Genomic DNA, 26,430 nt, shown 5'->3' with positions numbered 1-26,430 from the left:
TCAGACTGCAGAGCACCACCCTCAGAGTTTGTAGTAAGTCTAAAGTGGAGTCCAAGAATTTGCATTTCTAAGAAGTTCCCAGGTGGCGTTGATGCTGCGGGCTGAGGAACCACACTTTGAGAACAGATGCCACAATCTAAATAGGCAACAAAATTTAAAGTATGACTAGTAGCTGTGGCTATTTTGAATTATTGTAGTGCTTAACTTCTCACAACATTTTTGGCTTTTATTAAAACCCATGTACTTCCATGGAAATGTGTCCTATAATTCAAAATGTCTGTCTTCTGTTTGAGGACCAAATGTTGCCATACAGCATTCAGGGACAGCTCCATCCTAGAGTACAAGTGTTAAAGTCATTCATCTATACTTGTCCCAAATACATCAACTTATTTCCATCTCTATTTCAAGGTACAATTTTTACTATTATATTTCATATCGACTGACTACTGTAATAGCTTCCTAAATGATTCCCTGAGGTTATCCATGTAAAGTCAGACAGCCCTTTCTAAGTGCAAGTCTGATCATGCCGCTCTCTTGCATCAAACTCTCCGTGGCGTCCCAATCTTTCGGGGAAAAAGTCCAGTATCTTTAACACAGCTTACTTGACGTGGTCCCTGTCTATCCTGCAGCAGCCCCAGTTCACATCACTCCCCTCCAACCATAAGTATTTTACGTGGTTTATCGTGAGAATTGTACAGATGGGGAAACAAGGCAGAGGACAGCCAAGGTACTTGCCCAGAGTCACAGAGCTACTAAGTGGTAGACAAGGGATTTGACCACATGCTGCCTGCCTGGCCGGACTACTACCTCGCAGGAGAAGCCTCAGGGAAGAGGTGGCAATTAAGCCGGGCTTGGAGGATTTGGCAAGGTGTTACACGGGACAGCCATTCCCAACAAAATCCGGAAAGGATGTGCCTCACTAGGAGTTCTGTTCCTTCCTTTGCCCACCATCCCCGTTAAATCCAGGGAGCGATTTCGCGTGTGCACAGAACGAAGACGGAAGGGAAAGAAAGCTGCCTTCCGGCGTGGCATCCCTAGAGCGGATTCCATGGAAACAGTAGCCGGGTCCCAGGTAGGTGAGATCTCGCGGTGCTTGAGCGGCGGAAGTGACGTCATCGCCCTCGAGGCCCTCCAGTGGGTCGCCGGTCCTCGTCCCGCGTGCGCCGCCTCCGCCGCCGGGTCGCCGGGAACATGGCGTCTGCCCTGGAGCAGTTCGTCAACAGCGTCCGCCAGCTCTCGGCCCAAGGTGAGGCGGTGGGCGCAGGCCGCGACTCTGCGTCCGGGCTGGCCCGGGGGTCTCGGCGCTTGGGCCGGGGCTGACGAGCGCGCGAGCTGGGCGCCCTCTCCGCCCTGGTCCCGACGCCCGGCCTCCGCCCCCCGCCGTCGGTGCCCCCTCGGTCTCGGCTCCCGGCGGCCCCTCCCGACCTGGCCGCGTGGCGGGGCCCCTCGCGGCTTGGTGCGCACGTCCCCCGGGGGCCCTGGCTCCAGGCTCCCCTCTTGCGGACGGAGTTGTGACCGTTGTTAATTTTCTTCCTAATTTTCATGCCGTTGGTTCGTTCGTTTCATCACCTGCGTATCGAGCCCTGGGCCCAGAATTAAAGTAGTTGGCCGCTGCTGTAAGGCCTCTTTCCCCACCCTGTTTGTTCATTCGTGGAATAGAAATGGCCCTATTCCGCCGAGTTGTCAGGACTGAGAGGGAGGAACCGTTAAAGTTGCAGGAGCTGCGTGACCTCGGGTAGGCACGCTTCTCTCCTGAGTTCCGTGGGCAGGCGCTGCCCCGAGGTTGCTCAGGTGTGGGGCGCCGTTCTGTCTCGTTTCTCTCGTTACTGGTAGGAGTTGGCTTCACAGGTGAGCCATATTCTCTAGGCGTGAAGAAGCCATCCATGCTTTCGTTCGTGCCACGGACTTAAGTTTCTCCTTCCCGCGGTTCCGTGTGCCTAGAAGCTTTGGGCTGGAGTCCTGTCTCGGTCGCTCGGTGTGCCAGCCGCCTAATTTCCCCGGGCCAGTATCCTTATTTACAAGACAGAACTAGGGCTGTGGTCGTGAGCATCAAGCAGGATCACTTATCTGAAAGCTTTGCACACGCGCTCTGTGCAAGTCGCTGCTTTAGGAGCAGTGTGCTGGACAGAGAGGCACAGGACACTTGCCCTGCCCCTGTGTCTCGTGCCTGTGCCCCTGTGCCTCGTGCTTGTGCCTCATGCTCCCCGAAGAGCAAACGTTAATGAGCTTGTTTCCTCAGCTCTTATTCAGAATTTTCTCCCATGAACCTTAAGTGAAGGGAATGGCATAATGTCCCAGCTTTCTCTGATTAGAGGACGTTTCATTGGCCCCCATCTGGTTGGGTTCATTTCACACGCACCCTGTGGCCCTTAGGTGTGTCTCCCCTTGGCCTGCACGAAGTGACTGCCTTATGATTTCAGGGTGACCCAGCATTTCTCTTAGGTCTCATCTCAGGATTAGTTATTTAATTGGGGGAAAATCATGGACTGAAATGCTTAATTGTGGGTGATTCAAATCACTGCAAAGAAGCTATTTCGTTCCTGCCAGTGAGATCTCTAACAACATGATGATGAGTTGGTATTGATATTTCCCAGTTCAACTAGTATTATTACCGTGAAAGGTGATACCTAATGAGATCATGGACTTTCTTTGTTATTGTTTTGCAGTGAGTGTGATAATAATGGAATGTTTATTTTTGGTAAAAATTTAAAAGTATAGTAAGAAGCTCTAGAAATTATCAGAGTTCCTGGCTACAGTCACTTGGATTTTTTAAGCATTATACCATTTGAGTGTTTTTTAAATTTATTTTATTTTTTAGTAAATTTTTATTTGTTTATTTATGGCTGCGTTGGGTCTTCGTTGCTGCACGCGGGCTTTCTCTAGTTGCGGCAAGCGGGGGCTACTGTCATTGCGATGGCTTCTCTTGTTGTGGACTCTAGGTGCAAGGGCTTCAGTAGTTGTGGCACGTGGGCTCAATAGTTGTGGCTTGCGGGCTATAGAGCGCAGGCTCAGTATTTGTGGTGCATGGGCTTAGTTGCTCCGTGGCATGTGGGATCTTCGCAGACCGGGGCTCGAACCTGTGTCCCCTGCATTGGCAGGCGGATTCTTAACCACTGCGCCACCAGGGAAGCCCCTAAGTGTGTGTTTTAATAGGAAAAATCACTCAGTTACTAAATAGAAGTAGCTGGTATGGGTAGCTTGAAGTTCAAAATGTGAACGAGAACTGTTGAGGAGGAAACTTGAGAGGTTAATGCCTGTGGACTTACGTGTACCCTCCACCGTCACCAGAAAACAGCTGGTAGGATGTGGGAGTAGAGTGTGGCCGTGGTGTCTGTCATCAGAATAACCCATTAAAATCGGTGAGTCTACACCATGGATAATCATCAGGGAAATGCAAATCAGAACCACAATGAGATACCACCTCACACCTGTCAGAGTGGCTATCATCAAAAAGTCCACAAATAACACGTGTTGGTGAGGATGTGGAGAAAAGGAAATCCTCGTGCACTGTTGGTGGGAATGTAAATTGGTGCAGTCACTGTGGAAAATAGTATGGAGGTTCCTCAAAAAACTAAAAACAGAACTACCATACAATCCAGCAATTCCACTCCTGGGTATATATCCAAAGGAAATGAAAACACTGATTTGGAAAGATACATGCATCCCAGTGCTCATAGCACTGTTTACAATTGCCAAGATGTGGAAGCACCTAAGTCCATCAACAGATGAATAAATACAGAAGATATGGTACATATATACACACACACACACACACACACATATACACACATACAGTGGAATACTACTCAGCCATAAAAAAGAGTGAAAATTTGCCGTTTGCAACAGCATGGTTGGACCTTGGGGGTATTATGTTTAGTCAAGTAAGTCAGAGAGAGAAAGATGAATACTGCATGTTATCACCTACATGTGGAATCTAAAAAATACAACAAACTTATGAATATAACAAAAAAGAAACTGACATATAGAAAACAAACTAGTGGTTACCAGTGGGGTGAGGGAAGGGGAGGGGGCAAGATAGGGGTAGGGGATAAAAGGTACAAAGTACTATGTATAGAATAAGCTATGAGGACATATTGCACAGCACAGGGAATATAGCCAGTACTTTAGAATAACTATAAATGGAGTATAACCTTTAGGAATTGTGAGTCAGTATCTTGTACACCTGAAACTTCTATAATATTGTAAATCAACTATATCTCAATTAAAAAAGAAAATTCCTTGGGGGGAAATCGGTGAGTCTAATTCTGGCCTAATTAGATTCTGTACCTTAGTTGTTAAGACATAATATTGTGGTATTGGGGAAAGATTGGTGGATCAATTAGATTAATTCAACAAGCTGCTTGTTGATTGATTGGGTGCTAGGCAAGCACTGCGTTCTGAAGCTGGGGAAGGGTCGACTCTCCTGCTGAGTTCATGTGAATGACCTAACACCAGGATCCCGGGGATGCAGAGAGCACAGAGGACAGAGAGCCGTGGGAGGCGGGGCCCGGGCTGACCGTTGACGTGAGTGAGTCGGGTCATGGGGGTCGTGGAAGAGTGGCGAGGGAGCACTGAGCTTGGAGAGCAGCCGTGCAGAGACCTAAGGCGAGAGCGGGGACGCTGGTGTGTGAGGGGAGGCTCAGGAGGCCAGACGGTGCCGAGGGGGCGTTTGGAGGGGTGTGATGGGAGTTGCACTTCAGAAAGGTCAGACAGGTGCAGCGTGGGCTGTGGGCTGGACGAGAGAGATGGAAGGAGGCAGACCAGTTGGAAGACGTGGAAGACGGTGGAGTCCAGACAGGAAATGGTGGGGATCTGGGGGAAGGTGGAGGAAGAGAAAGGAGTGGACCCAGAGGCTTAGCCGTAAGGTGAAGTCATAGTCCTAGAGGTGCGGTGGTGCTGGCGGCGATGCGAACACTGCTGGCTTGGGGGACTGGAAGCGAGAGTGGAGAAAAGGGGAAACCTTCAGGGGCCAGAGGAAGGTGGGAAGTTTAGTGCTGAGGCTGCAGGCAAGACGTCTTTGGCCCTTCTGGGTCCTCGTCCGAAATGAAGGAGAAGAAATCACCTTCAGGCACCTGCAGGTCTGAGGTGTGAAGTCTGGGATTTGACCTCCTTTGGTTGGTTAGTGGTATAACTGAATGATAGTGTTATTCCTGTTTTCCAGGGCAAATGACTCAGCTTTGTGAACTGATCAACAAGAGTGGGGAGCTCCTTGCGAAGAACTTATCCCATCTGGACACCGTGCTCGGGGCTCTGGATGTCCAGGAGCACTCCTTGGGAGTCCTTGCTGTTCTGTAAGGGCGTTTTCCTCTATGATTTTGTGCACGCTGAACCTCAGCGCTGCACTTTCTGGCTTTGGGTTTTTTGGTGTATGCAGTAAGCCCTGGAAATGACAATGAGCTCTTTTGCACAACTAAAGTCACGTTGTAGTAGTTACCTTTAACTCAATGCGGCTAATCATTGCTTTCATTTTTATTTATTTTACTTTTTTAAATTAATTTCTATTGGGATATAGTTGCTTTACAGTGTCGTGTTAGTTAGTTTCTGCTGTACAGCAAAGTGAATCAACTATACATATATTCCCTCTTTTTTAGATTTCCTTCCCATTTAGGTCACCACAGAGCATTGAGTAGAGTTCCCTGTGCTATACAGTAGGTGCTTTTATATTTTGTTCTGTTTTATCATCTTTTAAAACTCTTATTTTTATACACATTTTGAAATGTATTTTAAAAAATGAATGGCCATCTCAGTTGAGGGCGCTGTAATTTGCGTTTATCTGAGTACTTCTATTCACGTAGTCCATTGGATTCTCCCCATTTTCTAACTCGGAAAGAAAAGAGGGAAGAGTGACAGAACAGGGCACAGGGGCTATACCGAGTGAAGTTACCAATGATCCAGAGCAGCCTGGCTTCCAATTCCCTTCAGACAAGTTTAAGCTGGGTTTTTTTTTTTCCCTTTTTTAAAAAGCTATAGTTGCTGTACAGGTTTAAGCTGTTTTAGGGCCAAGTTAAATAGACGTTATTTCAATTGGTCTGTTGAACTCTTGTGGCTCTGTGTCTTTGACAGTTGAATTCTTTTCTCTTGATGTTGTAGTGTTATAAATCGGGATTTTGTGGTTGTTATGAAAGTTGAGGTAATGTAAGTAAACTGAGAAGAAATTGACCTCAAGTGAGGGTCTGGCTCCATTTGCACTGAGGTTCTGAGACAGGTATGCGTCAGGAGGAAGGTGCCGTCGGAACACGTAGCTCATATGCCTGTTTGAATGTAAATCTTTATGGATGAGTGAAGTGAAAGATCCAGTTCCTCAGTTGCACTTGCCACACCCCAAGGGCTCAGGAGCTGCCTGTAGCCACTGTTTCAGACAATGCAGATGTGGAGCAGGGCCTCCGCTGCAGGAGGTTCCGCGGGTTGGGATGGCTGGGGAAGATTTCTGCCACCTGTGGTTTCCGATTAAAAGAACAGAAAGCATGATTTGTACACACGTCAGCTTACGCGGATGCGCATGTCAAGTGAGGTGATGTGTGTGGAAGCTGTTTGAAACTAGAAGGCGTTTTACGTTGTATATCAGTTAAAGGAAACCTGGGAAGAACCCCGACCTTGTTTCCAGGTCCCCTGGGTTTGAATCTATGTTCTGCTGATTATGGGGTTTGAGGCCCTGAGCTTCATATTTTTATTTATAAAATGGAAATCACAATGCCTTACTGACCTATTGTGAAGCCCAAATGAGATTGTTTGGACACATTTTGATACTTGGAAAGTGTGATTACAGATGTAAGGTGGCATTGTTAAGTAATACTATATAGATGGAAGTACAAAGTGAAAGATGGAGAAATTGTCATTAGGCAATAATACCCATTTGATTTTTCTTGAAATGAGTTTAAACCATTCAGTTTTTTGTTTTTTTTAAAGAAGAGCTTGCAGTTTACGTGTAAGCAGTGTCTAAGTGGTGGTAGCTTGTGTGATTTCTCCCTCGAAACCTCTCCGACCCCCTCTTGGTGTTTACGATGGCACTTGGTGGCACCATCTCCCAGGTGGCTCGGCATGGGCCACTGCCTGAGTCGTCCCTCTTCTCAGCACTCCACTCCTTCCGGGCCTGCCCTGCAGCTAGTTTTTCTCCCAGGTCACCCAGCATCCCCTGGGTCCTGGGGCAGCACCGTGACCATGAGCCGCTGCCGTGGCCTCCGGCCAGCCCGTAGCTTCAGTGTGTTCTGCTCAGGCAGGAAAAGCCCACAGCGGGTTTCTAGGCGAATAAAGCAGTACTGAGCACATTGGACTGCAAAAGAAATGTATTTTTAAAAATTGTTGGTTATGAGTTTATATTCAGTTACTTCACGAGTATCAGGACAACCTGATATTTGGCCTCATTTGACGGAGTTTTCTTTTTTGAAAGTTCTTTTTTGGTTGCATTTTATTTCTTGCCTAACTGCTCTGGGTAATAAAAGTTGTTCTTTTTTTAAGCATATTTTTCTTAACCTCTATTTGTGTCCATGTTCTGTGTCTTGACTGTGCAGAGAACCAGGCCGGGAGAATCTCACAGATTCCAGTTCTTCATTTTTAAAAGTACTGTGACTCCTTTAACTTCACAGAGCATTGGAGGCAGGACGGACGGACTTCTCCGTTTCCCTGTGAGACGCCAGGACAAGTTGCTTCTTTTCTCTGTGTTGTAGGTTTGTGAAGTTTTCTATGCCCAGCGTTCCTGACTTCGAGACGCTGTTCTCACAGGTTCAGCTCTTCATCAGCACTTGTAACGGGGAGCACATTCGCTATGCAACAGACACCTGTAAGGGGAACAGCTTTTTCTACTTTTCCACAGAATGTATTCTGCCCTGTAGTCATTTATATTTTCAATATTTTATTATTGTTGTGTCTAGTTGCTGGGCTTTGCCATCAGCTAACAAATGCACTTGTGGAAAGGAAACAGGTAAGAATGTTATTTGAGTATTTATAGCTCTGTTTCGCACGCCTCTAACCTGCACAATGCGCTGAGTGTAAGGGTTCCAGCCTGGTGTTGAGACCCTAATGCTCGGATGTACGTGGTCGCTGTGGGGCTCTGACCACAGAAGTGGTGCCTCAAGGTGGAGGCCGCTGCTTGTGTTTGGAACTGCCATTCTAGCACCCTTGTGCTGTAAAATGCAGCTTTTTTGTTTGTTAAACCTTTTAACTTGCAATTATATGACATAATTTTAGCTTTACAAAAAAGTTGTTAGGTTAGTATACTTAATTGCCATAAATGCCCTTCACCCAGAGCCCCCAGCTGTTAGCGTCTTACACCCAGAGCCCCCAGCTCTTAGCGTCTTACGCCCAGAGCCCCCAGCTGTTAGCGTCTTACGCCCAGAGCCCCCAGCTGTTAGCGTCTTAACGCCCAGAGCCCCCAGCTGTTAGCGTCTTACACCCAGAGCCCCCAGCTGTTACCGTCTTACGCCCAGAGCCCCCAGTTGTTAGCGTCTTACGCCCAGAGCCCGCAGCTGTTAGTATCTTACACAGAGTCCCCAGCTGTTAGTGTCTTACGATACTTGTTCGTTCTTTTCTCTTTTTCCTGAGCCCCGGAAAGAAAGTTGCAGATGTGATACCTGAGTGCCTCAGCGAGTGTTTCTTAAAAATTAGGACAAATTAAGACGTTCTCTTACATGACTGCAGCACACTGACCAACATGAGGAGATGAGCACTGATCGACTCCTTTAGCAAATCTGACCTGGTTCCGATTTTGCCAGTTGTTTCACTGATATCTTTTATAACAGAAGAAAGTCTCAGATCACGGGTTGAATTACATTGTTGTGTGTCTTTAGTTTCCTTTAATCTGGTAAACTCTTTATTTTTTGTGTTATTGACACAAGTTGTAATTTGTAAGTTTCTTTTTGATTTGAAATTCAACTTTAAGACTAGTGTAAAAGAGGCTGAAAACAAAGAACCAGTTGGTATTTTGTGGGAGCACTAGATAATTATTGTTTGAGGGAGATGGTTAATCCCAAGCCTCTACTGAAAAAACATGTTAAGTTCCTCAGCTATTTTATGGCCACACCTCCTCTCCAGAAGCTGGCTGCACCTCGTGTGGTTCTCGGTCTTGTTATTCATGGTCAGGGCAGGAAAACGGTCCGTTTGTGCTTGGAGCTGCCATTCTGGCGCGCCTTGTGCTGTAGAAGGGGCTGTGGTGCCACTCCCAACAGCACTTTACCGCCAGGTAAGAGACGTTGCTGGAGAGGATTTGCAGGTGGCGCCTAGACTGCCCTGCGGGACAATGCCAACGTCCTCATCCACAATTCAGTCTCCTAAGCGTAGGCCTCATCTGTTGTGAATAATTTGTAAAATTTTTGTTTAGCTGTAAGTATAATGAACTCTTGAGAATGTAATGTTGCTTTTGATTATTGATCTCCAATAATTAGAAAAAGCTTTATGATTTAAAAAGCTGTGCTGAATTACTCTACATATCACAGTAAACAGCTTAAGACAACATTTTCTGACTGAATAGGGACAGAAGTTTCGTGAGAGGCTGTGGGACCCTCCTCTTGTGGTTTAGAAGAGCCCATCAGTATGTTACTTTCGTTTCTAAGTGACAGCCTAGGACCCAGCGTGCTGACAGGTGTCCTTTCCGACAGCCCCTGCGCGGAATCGGCATCCTTAAGCAGGCCATTGACAAGATGCAGATGAACACAAACCAGTTGACCTCCGTCCATGCTGACCTTTGCCAGGTGAGCAGCGAGGGGTTGCCCCGAGTCACGGTTGGACTTGGTGAAGATGGCGCTGTGTTCTAAGCCTTGGAATGTGTAGCTGCCCCTGTTGCTGGGAAGGGAATCTTGGGGCTACTGAGCGCAAACCATCGACTGAGGCCCAGCTAGTCAGCTCGTGATGTGGGGGCAGGTGGGGTGAGTAGCGCTTGTGACCTTAACAATCCCAGTAAGGAGCTCTGGAACCTGAGGACGAACCAGGTGACTTCTTACACTTTAAAGTGTTGTTCATGTATTTATTTTATTTTGTGTGACTCCAAACCCAGATGGCAAAGCGGGGTGGGTATATAATGAAGCCCGTCTCCCACCTGCTGACTGGCCACCCATCCCTTCTCTCCAAAGGAAACTGGAATTAGTAGTTTCTTAGGCATCCTTCCAAAGATGGTTTAGGCACATATAAGCAGATATGTTTATATTTGTTCTCTCTAGTTTTTTAAACACAAATACTAATCTATACAATGTCTTATGTACCTTGCTTTTTTCTTACTGTGTCTTGGAGATGATTCCATGTCAGTGCTTTACAGCTGCAGAGAATTCCATAACATGGGTTTAGCCGGTCCCTGTGGGGTATCTAGATTGTTTCCTTAATGAATAACATGGTATGTGGATTATTTCAACCACATGTTCTAATTTCACATGGAGACGTGCTCTCTTTTCTCTTTATTTATTTATTTTTTGGCTGCGTTGGGTCTTCGTTGCAGTGCGCAGGCTTCTCATCGTGGTGGCTTCTCTTGTTGCGGAACACGGGCTCTAGGTGCACGGGCTCTAGAGCGCAGGCTCAGTAGTTGTGGTGCGCAGGCTTGGTTGCTCCGCGGCATGTGGGATCTTTGCGGACCAGGGCTCAAAGCTGTGTCCCCTGCACTGGCAGGCGGATTCTTAACCGCTGCGCCACCAGGGAAGTCCCCTCTTTATTTCTTCTAAAAAACTTTTGTGATGGAGGTGTGACGTACATACAGTAAAGTCTGCAGATCTCAGGTGTACAGTGAGTTTGTGCCTGTGCGTGCCCTGTGCCGCATCACCCAGACACAGAACTTTGCTGGATCTTGCTGTCTTGAGCTGCACATTCCCTACACTTACCTGAAGGGTTCAGACATGGAAAAGGAGTGATTGGAGAGAAACTGTTCTTACTTCACCAGGTCAGTGAAGAGAAAAGGTCACACTTGTCGTGCATCTGTAAATAGATGGGCTTTGCTTCATTTGTGGAGCCCTTTATGTCATAGCTGGTTAGTCTTTTCTAAAGAAATGCTATTGTATTCTGAATGCCTAAGAAAATGGAATAACGTGCTGACATTTAGATCATTTTAGTCAATAAAATGTAAAGCCAGTTATTTTCTAGAACTTTGCGGAATCTGCGAATTTGCTCTTTCTGCTAAAGCCGAAGTGCACCTAGAATGATGGCTTCATGTCAATTTTTCCACAGCTGTGTTTGCTGGCCAAGTGCTTTAAGCCCGCCCTCCCGTACCTGGACGTGGACATGGTGGACATCTGCAAAGAGAATGGGGCCTATGAGGCCAAGCACTTCCTGTGCTACTATTACTACGGCGGGATGGTCTACACCGGGCTGAAGAACTTCGAGCGAGCACTCTACTTCTACGAGCAGGTAGTCGGCGCTCCCCCGGGGGCGTATGAACTTGCAGGCTGGCGGCTGGAGCTGCAGGGGAGGGTCCTTTCAGAGGCTGTTTCCCTGTGGCCAGGGGCGCAGGGCAGGGGAGGGATGGGCACCGTGGGGCAGGCTGACCAGGCTTTGCCACGACCCCCGTCTGGTTTGGGTTGAGTTGTGTGTGTCTCTTGACTTTGTAGCTTCCTTTGCGTGTGGGGAAGGGATGGAACCGAGTGACCTTTGACGCATCTTCTTGTTCTGAAACCAGATGTGACGTTCGGTTATGTTTTTCTTTCTTTCATTGTTTTTTTTGGCTGCACCGCGTGGCCTGTGGGATCTTAGCTCCCCGACCAGGGATTGAACCCAGGGCCACAGCAGTGAAAGCGCTGAGCCCTAACCACTGGACTGTCAGGGAACTCCCGAGTTTTTGTTACTTTAATAAATAAAACATTCTTCTGGTCTGTAATTCAAAGGGTGTGAAGGAGTACACAGTGAAGAGTGCCTCCCACCTTTGTGTCTGTGTAATGAGACATATTGCGCAGCTCTGCAGCTTCACTCAGGGTCTAACAAAGATAGACAGTACTGGCTAAAACCAGTGTTTTAGGATAAATTTGCCAGATGTCCATAAGTTGTTTCATTCAGAGCACACGTTCAGGTAATAAAAGACATTCCAAGCCGCAGAGGAGCTCATGGTATATTTGAGATGCTGTAGAAGCCCCCACACAGACCTGTGAGTGGGCATCGCCTCAGTGAGCGGGAGCTGACCAGCATTGCTGGGGGCCTAGGGCAGGGTGACCACAGGTGCTGTTGGCAGGGGTGATATCTTTCAAGGACGTGACTGGTCAGGTAGGACCTTCCAGGGGACTACATTGACCGTACGGTCACAATTTCAGTTCCTCAGAAAACTGCGAGCACACACCTGCAGCGACTGAACGTGCGCGGTGGCTCTGCAGCCCAGCAGAGGTGGGATGAGCCCGCCGATGGTCTAGGGGTGCCGAGACATGGGCGCGCGGCAGGAAGGTGCGTGGTCTGTCACAGAGAGTTGAAATGTCAAAGACACAGCATGTTTATGTTTACAGCTAGAAGGCTTTTACCTGATAATCCACGTAGTCCCTCTTTTGCCCAAGTGACAGTCTACTTCATGGCGCTGTGTCTTCATGATGTACATCAGTTCCAGGTAGTATTAGTACCTTAACTTCAGGAGGTGACACAGATTTTGTTTTACTGCCTTTTTAAAATCCAAAAGAAGGATGTACTTAGTGAAAAAAACTCAGATCACACAGCATTATATAAAGTAAAGAGTGAAAGTAGCCTCCTCCTCTGACCCCATGCCACATGTGGCCCTGGCAGTTCACTAGCCCCCGGTCGGCGTGGTACTCTAAGCAGATGTGGTGCTTCGCCATTAAAGCAGTGCTGCGTGTGGATCGTGGCACTTGTGTTCTTCTGCACTTGCATGAGTGTTTCCATTGAATAATTCTCAGAAGTGCCTTATAGGCTCAGTGGCTTGGATTTTGATTTGGAACATTTGGGCTGATTTGGGCGTGATAGTTTTGAATTCTTAACCCTCATGAATCCAGGTGAAAAAAGGTGGAAAGGCAGCCTCAGGATGGGAGGAAATATTGGCAGATCACGTTTCTGATAAGAGACTTACATCCAGAATATACAAAGATGTCTTAAAACTCAACAATAAAATTTTAGAAATGGGCAATGGGTTTGAATAGACATTGCTCTAAAGAAGATAGGCAGATGGCTAAAAGCACTAGTCATCAGGGAAATGCAAATCGAAACCACAGTGTGATATCAAGTCACACGAGGATGGCTGAAGTTAAAAAGAGAGCCAGTAACGTGTCGATGAGGATGTGGGCAGTTCAGAGCCCTCGTGACTGCCAGTGGGGTGTACAGTGGTGTGGCCGCTTTGCAAATAGTTCTGCGCTTCCTCAAAACGTTAAACCTAAAGCTTCCAAATGACCTGGCACTTCGCTCCCAGGATTGCACCCGAGAGAAGTGAAGGCAAATGTGCACTCAGATCCATACATGAATGTTTACAGCAGCATGATGATTCACGTGGCCAGATGCCCGCCAGCTGAGGATCTGAGTACACAGAAGGTGGGGCACTGTGGGCCCATGACACAGAATGAGGTCCTGACACAGGCCACTGCAGGGGTGTGCCCTGAAAATGTCACCTCGAAGCTGCTCACGAAAGACTACATGAAGCCATTTATGGGACTTCCCTGGCGGTCCAGTGGTTAGGACTACGTGGTCTCACTGCCCAGGGCCTGGGTTCAATCCCTGGTTGGGGAACTGGGATCCCATAAGCCACGCAGCGAGGCCACACACACAGAAAAAAGCCATTTATGTGCACTGTCCAGAGTAGCCAAATCCATTGAGATGTGAAGTAGAGGAGTGGTTGCCTGGGGTTGGGGGGTGGGCGGTGACCACTGACGGCCTGGGGTTTCTTTTTAGGGGGTGAAAATGTTCTGAAATTCGGTAGTGGTGATAGTCGCACAGCTTGGTGAAGACACCAAAGCCCAGTGAGTTGGATGTGTTCAAAGGGTAAATGCTAGAGTTATTAAAAGGTAGTGATTTAGTATAAGTGCTCTTTTCCTAATTCAAGCTCCCCTGCTGTCTTCACTCCTGCTCAGGCCATCGCCACTCCTGCTATGGCTGTCAGTCACATCATGCTGGAGGCATATAAAAAGTATATTCTCGTTTCTTTGATACTGCTTGGCAAAGTGCAACAGCTGCCGAAATATACGTCTCAAATTGTGGGTAGATTCATTAAGGTGAGTTTTTAAAACAGAAGGATTTCTTAGGTGACATGTTCTGTTCATAGGAAATTGTGGTGATGCGTAGCTCTGTAATCTTTTTTTTTTTTTGCGGTACGCGGGCCTCTCTTACTGTTGTGGCCTCTTCCGTTGTGGAGCACAGGCTCCGGACGCGCAGGCTCAGCGGCCATGGCTCACGGGCCCAGCCGCTCCGCGGCACGTGGGATCCTCCCGGACCAGGGCACGAACCCGCGTCCCCTACATCGGCAGGCGGACTCTCAACCACTGTGCCACCAGGGAAGCCCTCTGTTGTCTTATTCTAGGGGCCCTAGCTCTCCCAGCACGTTAAATTAGCAGATGCTCACTTGCCGGCTCCTGGGCGTCTGGCAGAGCCTGAACCCTCCCAGTCCGTGCACACCGATCACCTGACGGACCGTGATGTTACTAGGAATCTATTTTCACACTTTTGCTCTGGGTGATCATAGCTGTAGATGTTTAAGGTCCTAGAAAAGCAGTGCTGACTCTGTTGGACTCTCACTTTGACCAAGTGCTGGGGAATCTTATTAGACCCCAAGCGCTGCTCACAGAGCTGCTCGTTTCCCTGAGAACTCAGCCCTGGGACCACGTGAAGAAATGACCTACTTTTTTTTTAAAATAATACATGCTCATGGGGTTTTGTTTTGTTTTTTTTTAAACTGAAGTCACTATCATTCTGATAACAATTTTTTGCTGACCCTCCTTGTACAAAATTCAGAATTTTACTAGATCAGTGTGAGAGTCTTCCTGATGAGAAGATTTCCGTGCTGCCTTGTTGAGGGTGGCCCGTGTCCTTCTCTAAGAGCCCGTTGTGCTTCTCGGACTCCAGGCTTTTAGTCACATACAGGGGCATGGGGGTGGGTAGAAGGATGCGCAGGTTTGGGGAGCTCCCGGGGTGATTGAAGTGGCCCTAGGAGGAGGGCCTTTGTAAGGTGAGGTCCCCATGACTCAGCCTCCTTCCCCACAATTGTGGTTTGTTGGCGGTGATATCAGAGTGGTGAAGAGGGCACAGGCTTCAGGGTAGGGATGCAGGTTTGAATCCGTGTCTCAGGACCACGGACCTACTCGTGGGCCTGGGTCCGGTTTCTCACATATAAGAGAGAGGGGAATGCGTGCGCACGTATAAGATAGAGGGGAACGCATGTGCATGTAGTAAGAGGGCAACGTATGTTCACATAATGAGACGGGAACGCATGCGCACGTAATAAGAGGGCAACGTATGTTCGCATAATGAGAGGGGAACGCATGCGCACGTAATAAGGGCAACGCATGCACATGTATGATAGAGGGCAACGCATGCTCACATAATGAGATAGAGGGAAATGCATGCGCACGTAATAAGATAGAGGGCAACACATGCTCATGTAATAAGATAGAGGGGAGCGCATGCGATGGTGAAAGCAGCACATCTCTGAGTGCGCCCTCAGCCCTGTTGTCTCTGGTTCCCCCAGAAGTAGCGGGTTGTCCCTTTGCGCCCGGTGAGGTATGTGTGAGAGGGAGAGAGAACTGAGAAGGGTGGGAATTTTCCTTCTTTCTTCCCAAAGTGGTTTATCAAGAGAAAAATCAAGAGCCCCTGATGGAGAAAAAAGACCTGTGTGCCTTTACTAACCGTGTGTACCGCACGTGCTGTGCAGCAGTTTGCTCTGTACTACGAAGTGGGTGTTTGTTTTGTTTGACAGTGAACTACTCCATGGTGCATTTCTATCCTTGGTCTTGAAAACTAGGCATTTGCTTTGGGTAAATTATAATTTGTTAGGTAACAGTAAAGGATGTTGAATGTACTTACTCCAAATTTAGTGCCATGTTTTCTTTTGCGTCTTACACAGGCTCCGTTCCTCTAACTCTCGAATCTGGTTTCTTCCCGCCTGCACACCTTTAGCCTCTTAGCAACGCGTACCACGAGTTAGCGCAAGTTTATTCCACCAACAACCCCTCGGAGCTCCGCACCCTGGTGACCAAGCATAGCGAGACCTTCACTCGCGACAACAACATGGGGCTGGTGAAGCAGTGCCTGTCCTCGCTGTACAAGAAGAACATCCAGAGGCTCACCAAGGTGAGGCCCTGGCCGGGCCCCTCCTGACCCTGGGCTCCTCTTCTCCCCTCGTCCCCCTCAGCGCTGAGGCAGTAGCACAGGGTCTCGGCCTGAGGAAGAGCTCTCCCAGCTGACTCCCTAGGGCACTTTGATGGGTGCTTTTGGTCTTTCCAGTGCTGGGGCAGGGTATTTGAGAAGAGGGACAGGTGAAGGGCAAGAGGTAGGAGATAACGGCCACCCTGGGAGGTACAGACAGGGAGCCCGGGGGCGTGGCCATGCTGCTCTGGACCCTGCGGCGGGCTGACCCACGCGGGGGCACAGGGCCAGCACACTGGAGCTGGGGGAGGTGAGCCGATCGTGTATTTTCTATTTTCAAGATGAAAATAAACCTAGTGGCTTTTGATGACGGAAAATACGCTTATTATCAAATGTTAAAACTGCCCAGGAAAGTGTAAAAAGAAAAACGAAGCTCCCCATGAGCCAGGAAGGCGTTTGCTGCAGGCAGTGGTAAACCAACAAAGAGCAGCGGCGACCGGGATGGTGCGGCTCTTCTCCTGGGGCTTAAGGACGGGGCGGTTGGGCTCCAGGCAGAGGAGGGGAAAGGGTGCTGCTCAGTTGATGCGAGGGCCAGGGAGGCTGGAGGGGACCAGGGGGAGGAGGGGCAGCCGGGGAGGCCGCCACTGCATGGGGAGAATCGCTCCTGGAGCAGGAGGAGAGGGAAGGGTCACCGCACACGAGGAGAAGGCCCCTTCCAGACACTCCAGACATCCATCTGTAAGAGGAAGATGGAGACACGAAAGAGAGAGCGCCTCGAGAAGAGGAAAAACATATGTCCTGTCAGAGAAAAGCCAGCTGGACCCGTAGGCTAAAAAGACCGGACCTAAGAGATTCAAGGTGACCGGCAGCTGAATTCTCCCCACAGTGTTTTCCATTTGGCCCAGGTGCCAACACAGCTGCTCTAAGTACAATAAGTTTCTATCTCACCATCGAGAGGAGCTGCTGGGAAACAGCTGCACCCGTAGGTGACTGGTACTGGGAGTTTAGATGGAAAACCAAAATGTGAACAAGGCGAGAAGACAGTGCACGTTCAGAAAGATGTTAAGTTACAAAATGGCGAAGAATTAGAACTTAGGGAATCTAGTAAGTAGGCGCCACTGCGAAAATCATCAGTTAAACTCTTGTGAAATAGTCAACCCCAGTTCGTCACTTTGGAATCCGTTGATAGCTTATACCGAGAAGTCGGTATGCTTTATATGGAAAGTGCGGTTTTCCACTTTGGATTGGATAAACACGGATCCAGAGTGTGACCAAACAAACATGAAGGGCCTTGGGTGGCCAGTCCAGGGCGGGGCAGTGGCTTCACAGTCACCAGTGTCCTGGTCCTACCGTGCTGACTTACCATTGATTTGAGTCCGCTGGGCTGATAAGCCCTTCCCGGCGGCCTTGGGGGGGGCATCACAGCTGCTGGTGGGCAGGGGCGCCGCCATAGAGGATGCGTGGCGGCATGTCCTGGTGCCAGAACAGTAGATGGGGCACCAGAGGATTTTCCAGCCAGGTTAGTAGTCTGCTATTCAAAGGGCAAAAAAATCAAAGGCTTTTAAAGAAGTCTCAGCAGGTGTACTGTATGTGGGTGTCGGGATGAGAGGCTGCTGCAGGGCCGCCAGGGAAATGGGCTTATCATGTGAGCCTCAGATCTGCTCCACATTCATGTTTTGTGGGCGTCTCTCTAAATCCCTCTGCTCTGTGTGTAGACACCCCATTAACTGTAGTTGGGATCATATTGTATGTGCTGTCCTGTACACTGCTTTTTTCACTGTCTTCACCTTGTTTCCATGGCAACGTAAGCCTGCACCACAATGACTCTACGTCGTACTCTGTTGTACGGATGGTCACAACTCACTCAACCAGTCCTCTTCTGGTAGACATTCAAGAAACAAAGTTTCTCCTTATTTTGAAATGGGGAAAAGGACAGTTCCGGGTATTTAGAAATGTTCACTTTTGAGTCCTCATTGGCGCTAAACTACTTAGATACTTCTTAGAATTAACGGTAGTTTCATTTGGAGAGGGGATGCTACTCTTTGAACTAAAGTATATGTATCAGTAGAATTTTCGGTCATTGACTTATCAAGAATTTTCAGCATCACAGTCTTAACATGGCCTGCTGTGAAAATGCCATCATTGTAAATATTGCCAGCTGCCCTAAAAAAAACAGAGTTCTTTTAATTTGTTCCTGAAAGGGGGCATTTTCATCAAGTCCCAGGCAAACCAATGATAAACACTGGTTTCCTTTTAACCCCCTATTTGTTTACACATTCTAGCTTTGAATTTTGAAGGACGAATGTGATTTTTTTTCAATTTTATATTATTTACAAGGTAATATGTTTACAATACGAAATTCAAAGACACAAAAATCTCCATCCAGTTCCTGTACCCCAGCCGGCCTTTTCTTTCCCCAGAGGCAGCCTGGTGTCACCCGCTTCTCAGATATCCTTCCAGAGATCATCTGTGCACATGGAAGCACGTGCACTCATACGCACGTGTGCTGTCACACGTATGCACTCTTTCCTTGTACACAGATGTGAGCGTGCTGTAGACCCTGTTTTGCATCCTTTTTTAAATTTAACGATGCACATGTCTTGGATTCTTTTCCAGCTCATAAAAAGTGTCCACACCCAGTGAGTTTTTTACAACCGTGTAGGGGTCCATTCGTGTAATTGCGCTGCACTCAGCCAGTCCTCTGCTAACGGACTTCTAGGTGGTTCCAATCTTTGCCGTTGCAGGCGGTGCTGAAATGGCGGTGCACACGTCATTTCAGATGTACAGGACACACGTGTGGGATACTGCTTAAAAGTCATTAGTCCTCTAGGAAACTGATGCTGAAACCTTAGTTTATCCACTGCATGTCACCTTCACAACAAAACGTTACCTTGTACAGTATTGGAGAGCAGATTTTCAGAGACTCAGTAGAGCTCTGCACACATTTAATAAAATTCCTCTCCTCAGCGTTTCTACTTGTGATTAATTAACTTCTGAATTTCAGACCTTTTTAACGCTGTCATTACAAGACATGGCAAGTCGTGTGCAGTTATCTGGACCTCAGGAGGCAGAAAAGTATGTCTTGCACATGGTGAGTGTGTTGCTGTTTTTCAAAAAGTAATCACTGGATTTTTGTCCTTGTAAAGGTAACAGGTGTTTACGATAGAAAATACAAAGGAGGACGAGGGGGGCCCATCCAGTGTCAACCACTGTGGACATTTTCGTCGATTTCCTTACAGTCTTTGGGGTTTTCCCGTGACAGGTACTCATGTGTCACACACACTGGTGTCTTAGCAGTGCTCCGTATTTATATTTTCATTGTCACAGTTTTTGTGAATATCATTTAAAACACTCATGAAATATTTCAGATAATACAAAGAGACACAAAGCAGTGCTGCTCTGCCTGCTGGTCTGTGATGAGCCCACGGACGAGCCATATGTGGAGCAGGGCCCTGCTGCCCTGAGGAAGTCCTGTGCAGCGAGGTAGGGGCCTGGTGACCTCATGGGTGGCAGTCTGACTCACCCCCCTCCTGGGCCGTGTCACCCCAAGAGCACACTCAGAGCAGATCCCCATGTGCTCAGCTCCAGCTGCAGATAGCAAATGTCACAGGACACCTGAGACCCATTTACTTCCCAGTTGTAACTCCCCACTCCCCAAATTTAAATGCGCATTTATTTATTTGTTTATTTGTTTTTTAAAGGTTGGCATTTTTATATTATTTATTTATTTGTTTACTTACTTACTTACTTTGGCAGGGCTGCATTGGGTCTTCATTGCGGTGTGCGGGCTTCTCATTGCGGTGGCTTCTCTTGTTGCCGAGCATGGCTCTAGGCACGCGGGCTTCAGTAGTTGCGGCATGCGGGCTCTATAGTTGTGGCGCACGGGCTTAGTTGTTCCACGGTATGTGAGATATTCCCAGACCAGGGCTCGAACCCGTGTCCCTTGCTTTGGCAGGCAGATTCTTAACCACTGCGCCACCAGGGAAGTCCCTGGATAAGCATTGAAATGACTATGTGGTAACCCACCAAGTTGAAATAGCATCATTTAGTTATTCTGTTACACAAACGCATGCCTCCGATCTGATCCCCAAGAGCAAACCTCTGTCCTCAGCCCGGGTCAGGCACGTCTTCTCATGTAGAAAGTCAGCATTCTGCGTTTTCTGCTAGTGATCTCCCCTGTGATGTCAGGAGTGCTGCCAGGTCCGGATTAGGAGTCATGAAACTGTTTTCAGTTGTGATAATGGAGTATTTTCTTTCCATAGTTCAATTTACAAATGTTTGGAGGTTTTTTCCTTCAACGTAATCCTCCAAACACAGAGACACACATCCCAAACAAACAAAACCCGTCCCACCTCCCCAGCCTCGGAGCACCTGCTGAGAGCACCTTGCCGCCCACAGGGTTTCGTCCCGTGGGTCAGCCGCACACCTCCCCGGACTTGCGCGTCAGCGGTGCGGACACAGCTAGCGAGGTGCTTGCCCAGCCCAGACAGACCCTGACAGGCTCCAGACCGGCTGGCGGTGTTCTGTCTGCCGGAGACACGTGGCATTTGCCAGGGCAAATGTCTGAGGGCGCTTCTGGTCGTCACAGCTGGGGGTGCTACTCACATGTAGCGGGTAGAGCCAGGGGCACTGCTCTAGCTCCCACGATGCAGAGGACCGCGCCCGCCACAAAGAATTGTCTGGCTCAAAACGTCAGGCCACACCTGAAAAATCCTGCCCTACCGTGTAAACTTTATGAAGGCAGGGGTTATTCTTTAAATAAGACTCAATTTTTTTAGAGCGGTTTGAGGTTCATAGCACAATTGAGGGGAAAGGACAGGGTTCCCCGCCCCACACGTGCACAGCTTCCCCTTATCAGTATCCCTACCGGGTGGGACAGCTCTTAGCAACTGACAGCCCTACACAGATGTGTCACCATCCCAAGGCCTTAGTGTACATTAGGGTTCGTTCATGGTGTTGGACGTTCTGTGGGTTTGCACAGGTGTATAAGGACATGGATCCATCATAGTATCGTGTGGAGTATTTTCATTGCCCTGAAAGTCCTCTGTGCTCTGCCTATTTGTCCCTCTCCCCCTCCCCCACCCCCACTGATCTTTTTATTTTCTCTAGTTTTGCCTTTTCCAGAATGTCATATAGTTGGAATCATGCAGTGTGCAGCCTTCTCAAACCTGCTTCCAGCCCTACCTCTGCCTGGAAACGTCATTTTTATCCTGATTTCTAACGGCCTAGTTTTAGTCACGTCCTATTTTTGCGTTTTATATAAAAGGAAGCGTACAGCATATGTACTTCGGGATCTGGCTTGTTCTGCTCAACACCATGAGATTCATGCACAGTGTTGCGTATCATTGTAGTCGGTTCATTTGCAGGGCTGCAGCGTTCCACGGTACGAGGCTGCCTTTCCGTTCCCATCGGGGGACGCTTGGGTTGTTTCCAGTTGTGGTTACTACAGAGAGTGCCACTGTGGTGAGCCCGGTGTGCATGTCCTTCCCCTTTGTGAAGAGGCAGCTCTCTTTGCTCACGGGGTCAGAGTTACGCCTTCTGTTTAGTGTGTGTTGGGCTGTTGGTGTTTCATTAACTGGGGCCCATCCCTTTCCAGGGTGGAAAGGAGCAGACCAGCTCAGGCAGCTCAGTTCCATTGTGACAGACCACTGTCACCTGGGGAGCAATTTGTTAGAATAACACCTGTTTGGGATTTTATTGGCTTCTGGCTTTTTCCTTCATGGACAGGATTTGGCGATGAAGAGTCCAAACAAATAAATCCCCAGCTGTTGATGCGAAGAACAAAGACCTTAAAACTGCCTTGGAATCAGCATTGGCAGAAAAGTTTTCTTAAAGGACCAGAAGACAATTTCTACTGGGGTGAAACAAAAATGTGTTAGGGTTTCACTTTTTAATATGCAACGGCAATGTCAGTTGTATCTCACAGAAATTTTCTAAAGATGTAAGGGCACTTCCGAAACATTATGCTAGAGAAGCAAGAAACGGAGACCACATATTGTCTGACTCCATTTATATGAAACATCCAGAACAGGCAAATCCACGGGGCAGAAAGTAGACTAGTGGCTGCAGGGGGCTTGGGAGGAGGGGGGTGGGCACCGACTGCTTAGATGGGGTGGGTTCCCCGGGGGGGCAGTGAGATCTTCTGAAACAGGGTAGAGTTGGTGGCTGCACACCACAAGTGTAGTTGAATCCTCTGAATTGTTCACTTTAAAATGGTTAATTTGGGACTTGCCTGGCGGTCCAGTGGTTATGACTCTGCGCTCCCAATGCAGGGGGCACGGGTTCGGTCCCTGGTTGGGGAACTAAGATCCTGTGTGCCGCATGGCCAAATAAATTAATTAATTAAGTAAAATGGTTAATTTACCTTATGTGGATTTCATCCCTTCACATCTGTCTTGGTGCAGAGCACATGATAGGTATTTAATAGACACCTTTGAGTGAGCAGGTGGTGCTTATAAATACACATACAGATTTATTTATTGCTTTCTGTGATTTCTCCTGATTGTATTGAAACACTGCATATTCACATCGTTTTTGGGTCTAAACTGCTTTCCTGATTTCTCTTTTATAGATAGAAGATGGTGAAATTTTTGCAAGTATTAATCAGAAGGATGGGATGGTCAGTTTCCATGATAACCCTGAAAAATATAATAACCCCGCCATGCTTCATAACATCGATCAGGAGGTAAATACGAATGCCAGGTGTTTTGGGCTGATGTTTATGATGTTATACCTGAAACACTGACTGTATGTTCCAAGATAATTTTAGCTCTAAATACGGGTAGTTCCCAACTAGTTTTCTAAGAACATCTTATTTCTTAGAAAGTTAATTTCAAGGTGGACTCTCCCAGGTTGTACGATTATAAGTAGATGGTGGGTTAGCTTATTTGTCTAGCTCACCAAAGCCTCCTTCAACTCCTGAAACAGTTGAAGGGTCTTAGAATCGGTACGGTTTTATCCGTACCCAGTGGCCACCTATACTGTAGAGCCTTCAGTAATGTGAATCTGGAGCCCCAGCTCAGGAAGTCAGGAATCCCCTGTCTCTGCTGGGGGAGAGCGGGCAGCTGGAGGAGACGAGCCATCCGCGGTTGCCCCTGGGCAGCAGCGTGGGCCCCGGAGCGCATCCTGCTCCGAGTGCTTACTGGGATCTGGACATGAGCCAGGAGTGTGTGGGTGGTCTGGTTTCTTACCTCTGTTTAGGCAAACGGATTGAACTGAGCAGCTTCAGAACCTTCAAAGCAGTATGTCTCCACCGTCTGTTTTTGGCAATTCCAAGTTTTCTTTAAAAAACCCTGAAAACGGGAAGGTTTTTTATGTAACTCGTGATGGCAAATGAATATTTTTAGGTCTCACTGCAAAAGATGTCAGGGTGTTTGATGACGGGGTGCTGCCCCAGGCCCTGCTGTACTGAGTTGCTGACGGAATCCAGAACTTCTGACTCCAGAATTCGTCTGGCCCCAGGGTTGTGACCCTGTAGCACCCACAGTAATAGTCTAGGCTAAAAAGGTGACGTTGCCCTAAACCCGCTCACTCAGCGCATCCGCACCTGCCTGCCACACAGATGCTGAGGTGCATAGAGCTGGACGAACGGCTGAGGGCCATGGACCAGGAGATCACAGTGAACCCCCAGTTCGTGCAGAAGGTGACTGGGGCCCCTCACTCACTGAGTGGGCCGGGCGGGGCGGGGTGGCATCCTCCATCAGGAGTGTGAGCTTGTGCTCAGAAGCCATATCGGGGAGGCTCACAGAGACATACTCGTTGGGGACGTTTCCAGACTCCAGGCTGGAAGTGTGTTTAGGGATGAGGGTGGGGGTCCTGGACCTGCCTACCCCACACACGGGGTGGCGTCCTCGGGGGCGTAGGTGTCCGGGGCTGGCGGGAAACCCTTGGCCAGGGCAGACAAGCGCACTGCCTCTCTCCCTCCCTTCCAGAGCATGGGGTCACAGGAAGACGATTCCGGAAACAAGCCATCCAGTTATTCCTGAAGCCAGTGCCCCTCCTGAGTTTCAAAGAAGCCTTCTCCGTGTACGGGGCAGGTGTCGGGAAGGCAGCAGGGAGGACCAGGCCCGTCTCACCTAGACACTAAGGCGGTGTGTTTTGTTTTGACGTCTTCGGTCCTGTGTGCTTTCAGAAAACCATTCTCTCTGCAAAGAAAGGAAAACGTTTTCAAACTTTAAAGCCTGTTGTGGATTTATTTATCCTCAGATTAATGTGGTTATTGCATTAAATCTACCTTTTTGTTTTAAATTATTTGAACATTGGCGTGTCTTCTGTATCACTTTTTTCCTCAGAAAAGCTTTTAAAAAACATATTCATTGTGAACAGATACAGATTTTAGGAATTATTGGAAGATGTGAATCTAAAGTTGGTATCAGGGGACTTCCCTGGTGGCACAGTGGCTAAGAATCCACCTGCCAATGCAGGGGACACGGGTTTGAGCCCTGGCCCGGGAAGATCCCACACGCCGCGGAGCAGCTAACCCTGTGCGCCACAACTACCGAGCCTGTGCTCTAGAGCCCATGAGCCACAACTGCTGAGCCCACGCGCCACAACTACTGAAGCCCGCGTGCCTAGAGCCTGTGCTCCGCAACAAGAGAAGCCACCACAGTGAGAAGCCCGCGTACCTCAACGAAGACCCAACGCAGCCGTAAATAAATAAATAAAATAAATAGTTGACATCGGTTGCCTTAAAAAAAAAAAAGCTGGGAGAGTCCATCAGGCCGAAGCTAATGTTTTGTAATTAGAACTCACGTTCACGTGAGTGACAGGGTGGCTTGTGAATTGAGCAGATACGGCTGTGCTCATGGGGACCTTCGGTGTGGGGGCCGCCCTTTTGGAATTTCAGGGGCTTTTTTGTGAGACAAACACCAGACTGCCGCTTTTTCTTCAGAAGCATTTTCTGTTCATCTGCACAGTTGCATTTTGATCGTGTTCAGGGTCCCTCCTCTTCAGAACTCTGGAATGCATCTGACTCGGGTCCCCTGATTTAGCCCCAGGGTGGTGTGGAGCCTCTGTAAGGTGTGCTCAGATTAAACTGGAATCTGGTCCTTAAAGAACCTCTTGCTAGTAGCATTCGCTGTTTAAAATGTGTCCAGTTGTGTAGTCAGGCACATTTGCATTATTTACAAAAAGAAACAAACCTCATGCCTAAAAAGTTGCTCTAACAGAGAGGCTTTGGGGTCATGTGGTCTGTCGTGACAACCACTGCTTTGCTGCAGGAAAGCAGGCACGGAGCATCTGATCCGTAAACGAGAGGGTGAGGCCGGATTCGGTAACGCTGACGTAAAAATAGGCGAGGGCTGGATTTGACCCCTCATCCATGCTCTCAGTTCTCCAGCTTAGATGCGCTATGTCATTTGCATGTGTACTTCCACGTGCCTGTACTTAGGAAAGAGGAAATATCTAATGGAAAATTTCCAGGTTTCCCTGGTGGCACAGTGGTTAAGAATCCATCTGCCAATGCAGGGGACATGGGTTCGAGCTCTGGTCCGGGAAGATGCCACATGCCGTGGAGCAACTAAGCCCGTGGGCCACAGCTACTGAGCCTGAGCTCTAGAGCCCGCGAGCCACAGCTACTGAACCTATGTGCCACAACTACTGAAGCCCGCGCGCCTAGAGCCCGTGCTCCGCGACAAGAGAAGCCACTGCAGTGAGAAGCCCGCGCACCGCAATGAAGAGTAGCCCCCGTTCACCGCAACTAGAGAAAGCCCACAGGCAGCAACGAAGACCCAAAGAAGCCCAAAATAAATTTATTTTAAAAAAAAGAAATTTTCCCTCTACCAGTGTGGCAAGTTACACAGTCTTGTTTTTATAAAAACAACTTCTGATTTACCTGGATCTGAATTAAAATCACCTCAACTGTGTTCGAGAATTCTAGTAGTTGCCAGTCATGGCTATTTAAGGAAAAAGTAACTTTCTTGTGGGCTCCTCATGTGGACACTACTAGATTTTCCCCCGAATAGTGATTCATTGAAACACAGCATTATTTTGAAACTTTGATTTCCAGAGGGCCCGGTGTTTAGGGCCTGGTCCCGCGTTCGCAGGGCACTCACGTGAGCCCTTCCTGTCGGGGTTGGGGAGGAGGGCCCTCACTCCTGGCCCTCACACCTGCCCTCGTGTGTTCTCTTGGTTCTGGGGCTAGAGCTCTGCAAACCTAGGGAGGGAAGGAGCAGGCCCCCCTGCAGTCGGCTCTGGACCCTGGCAGGGTGCTGGGGAGCCGCCTCACTGCAGCCCCCGTGTCCA

At 48.4% G+C, this 26,430-nt stretch overlaps 1 protein-coding gene across 1 annotated transcript; it reads left to right on the top strand.

The window, feature by feature from the left end:
- Positions 1–1,102: 1,102 nt before the first annotated feature.
- Positions 1,103–24,552, top strand: COPS3 (COP9 signalosome subunit 3). The gene is made up of 12 exons (XM_029212317.1): positions 1,103–1,246; positions 5,162–5,291; positions 7,665–7,777; positions 7,869–7,918; positions 9,591–9,683; positions 11,140–11,319; positions 13,962–14,102; positions 16,000–16,173; positions 19,193–19,279; positions 22,760–22,873; positions 23,750–23,830; positions 24,120–24,552. The coding sequence occupies exons 1-12, from the start codon at positions 1,192–1,194 to the stop codon at positions 24,171–24,173; spliced, it is 1,272 nt and encodes a 423-aa protein (XP_029068150.1). The 5' UTR covers positions 1,103–1,191; the 3' UTR covers positions 24,174–24,552.
- The last annotated feature ends 1,878 nt before the right edge of the window (positions 24,553–26,430 follow it).

Source organism: Monodon monoceros, unplaced genomic scaffold (assembly GCF_005190385.1).
Source record: "Monodon monoceros isolate NGI ecotype Baffin Bay Population unplaced genomic scaffold, NGI_Narwhal_1 Super_Scaffold_9, whole genome shotgun sequence".
Classification (NCBI taxonomy): Eukaryota; Metazoa; Chordata; class Mammalia; order Artiodactyla; family Monodontidae; genus Monodon; species Monodon monoceros.
The sequence above is the reverse complement of the archived record's forward strand: the minus strand, read 5'-3'. Positions and strand labels throughout refer to the sequence as shown.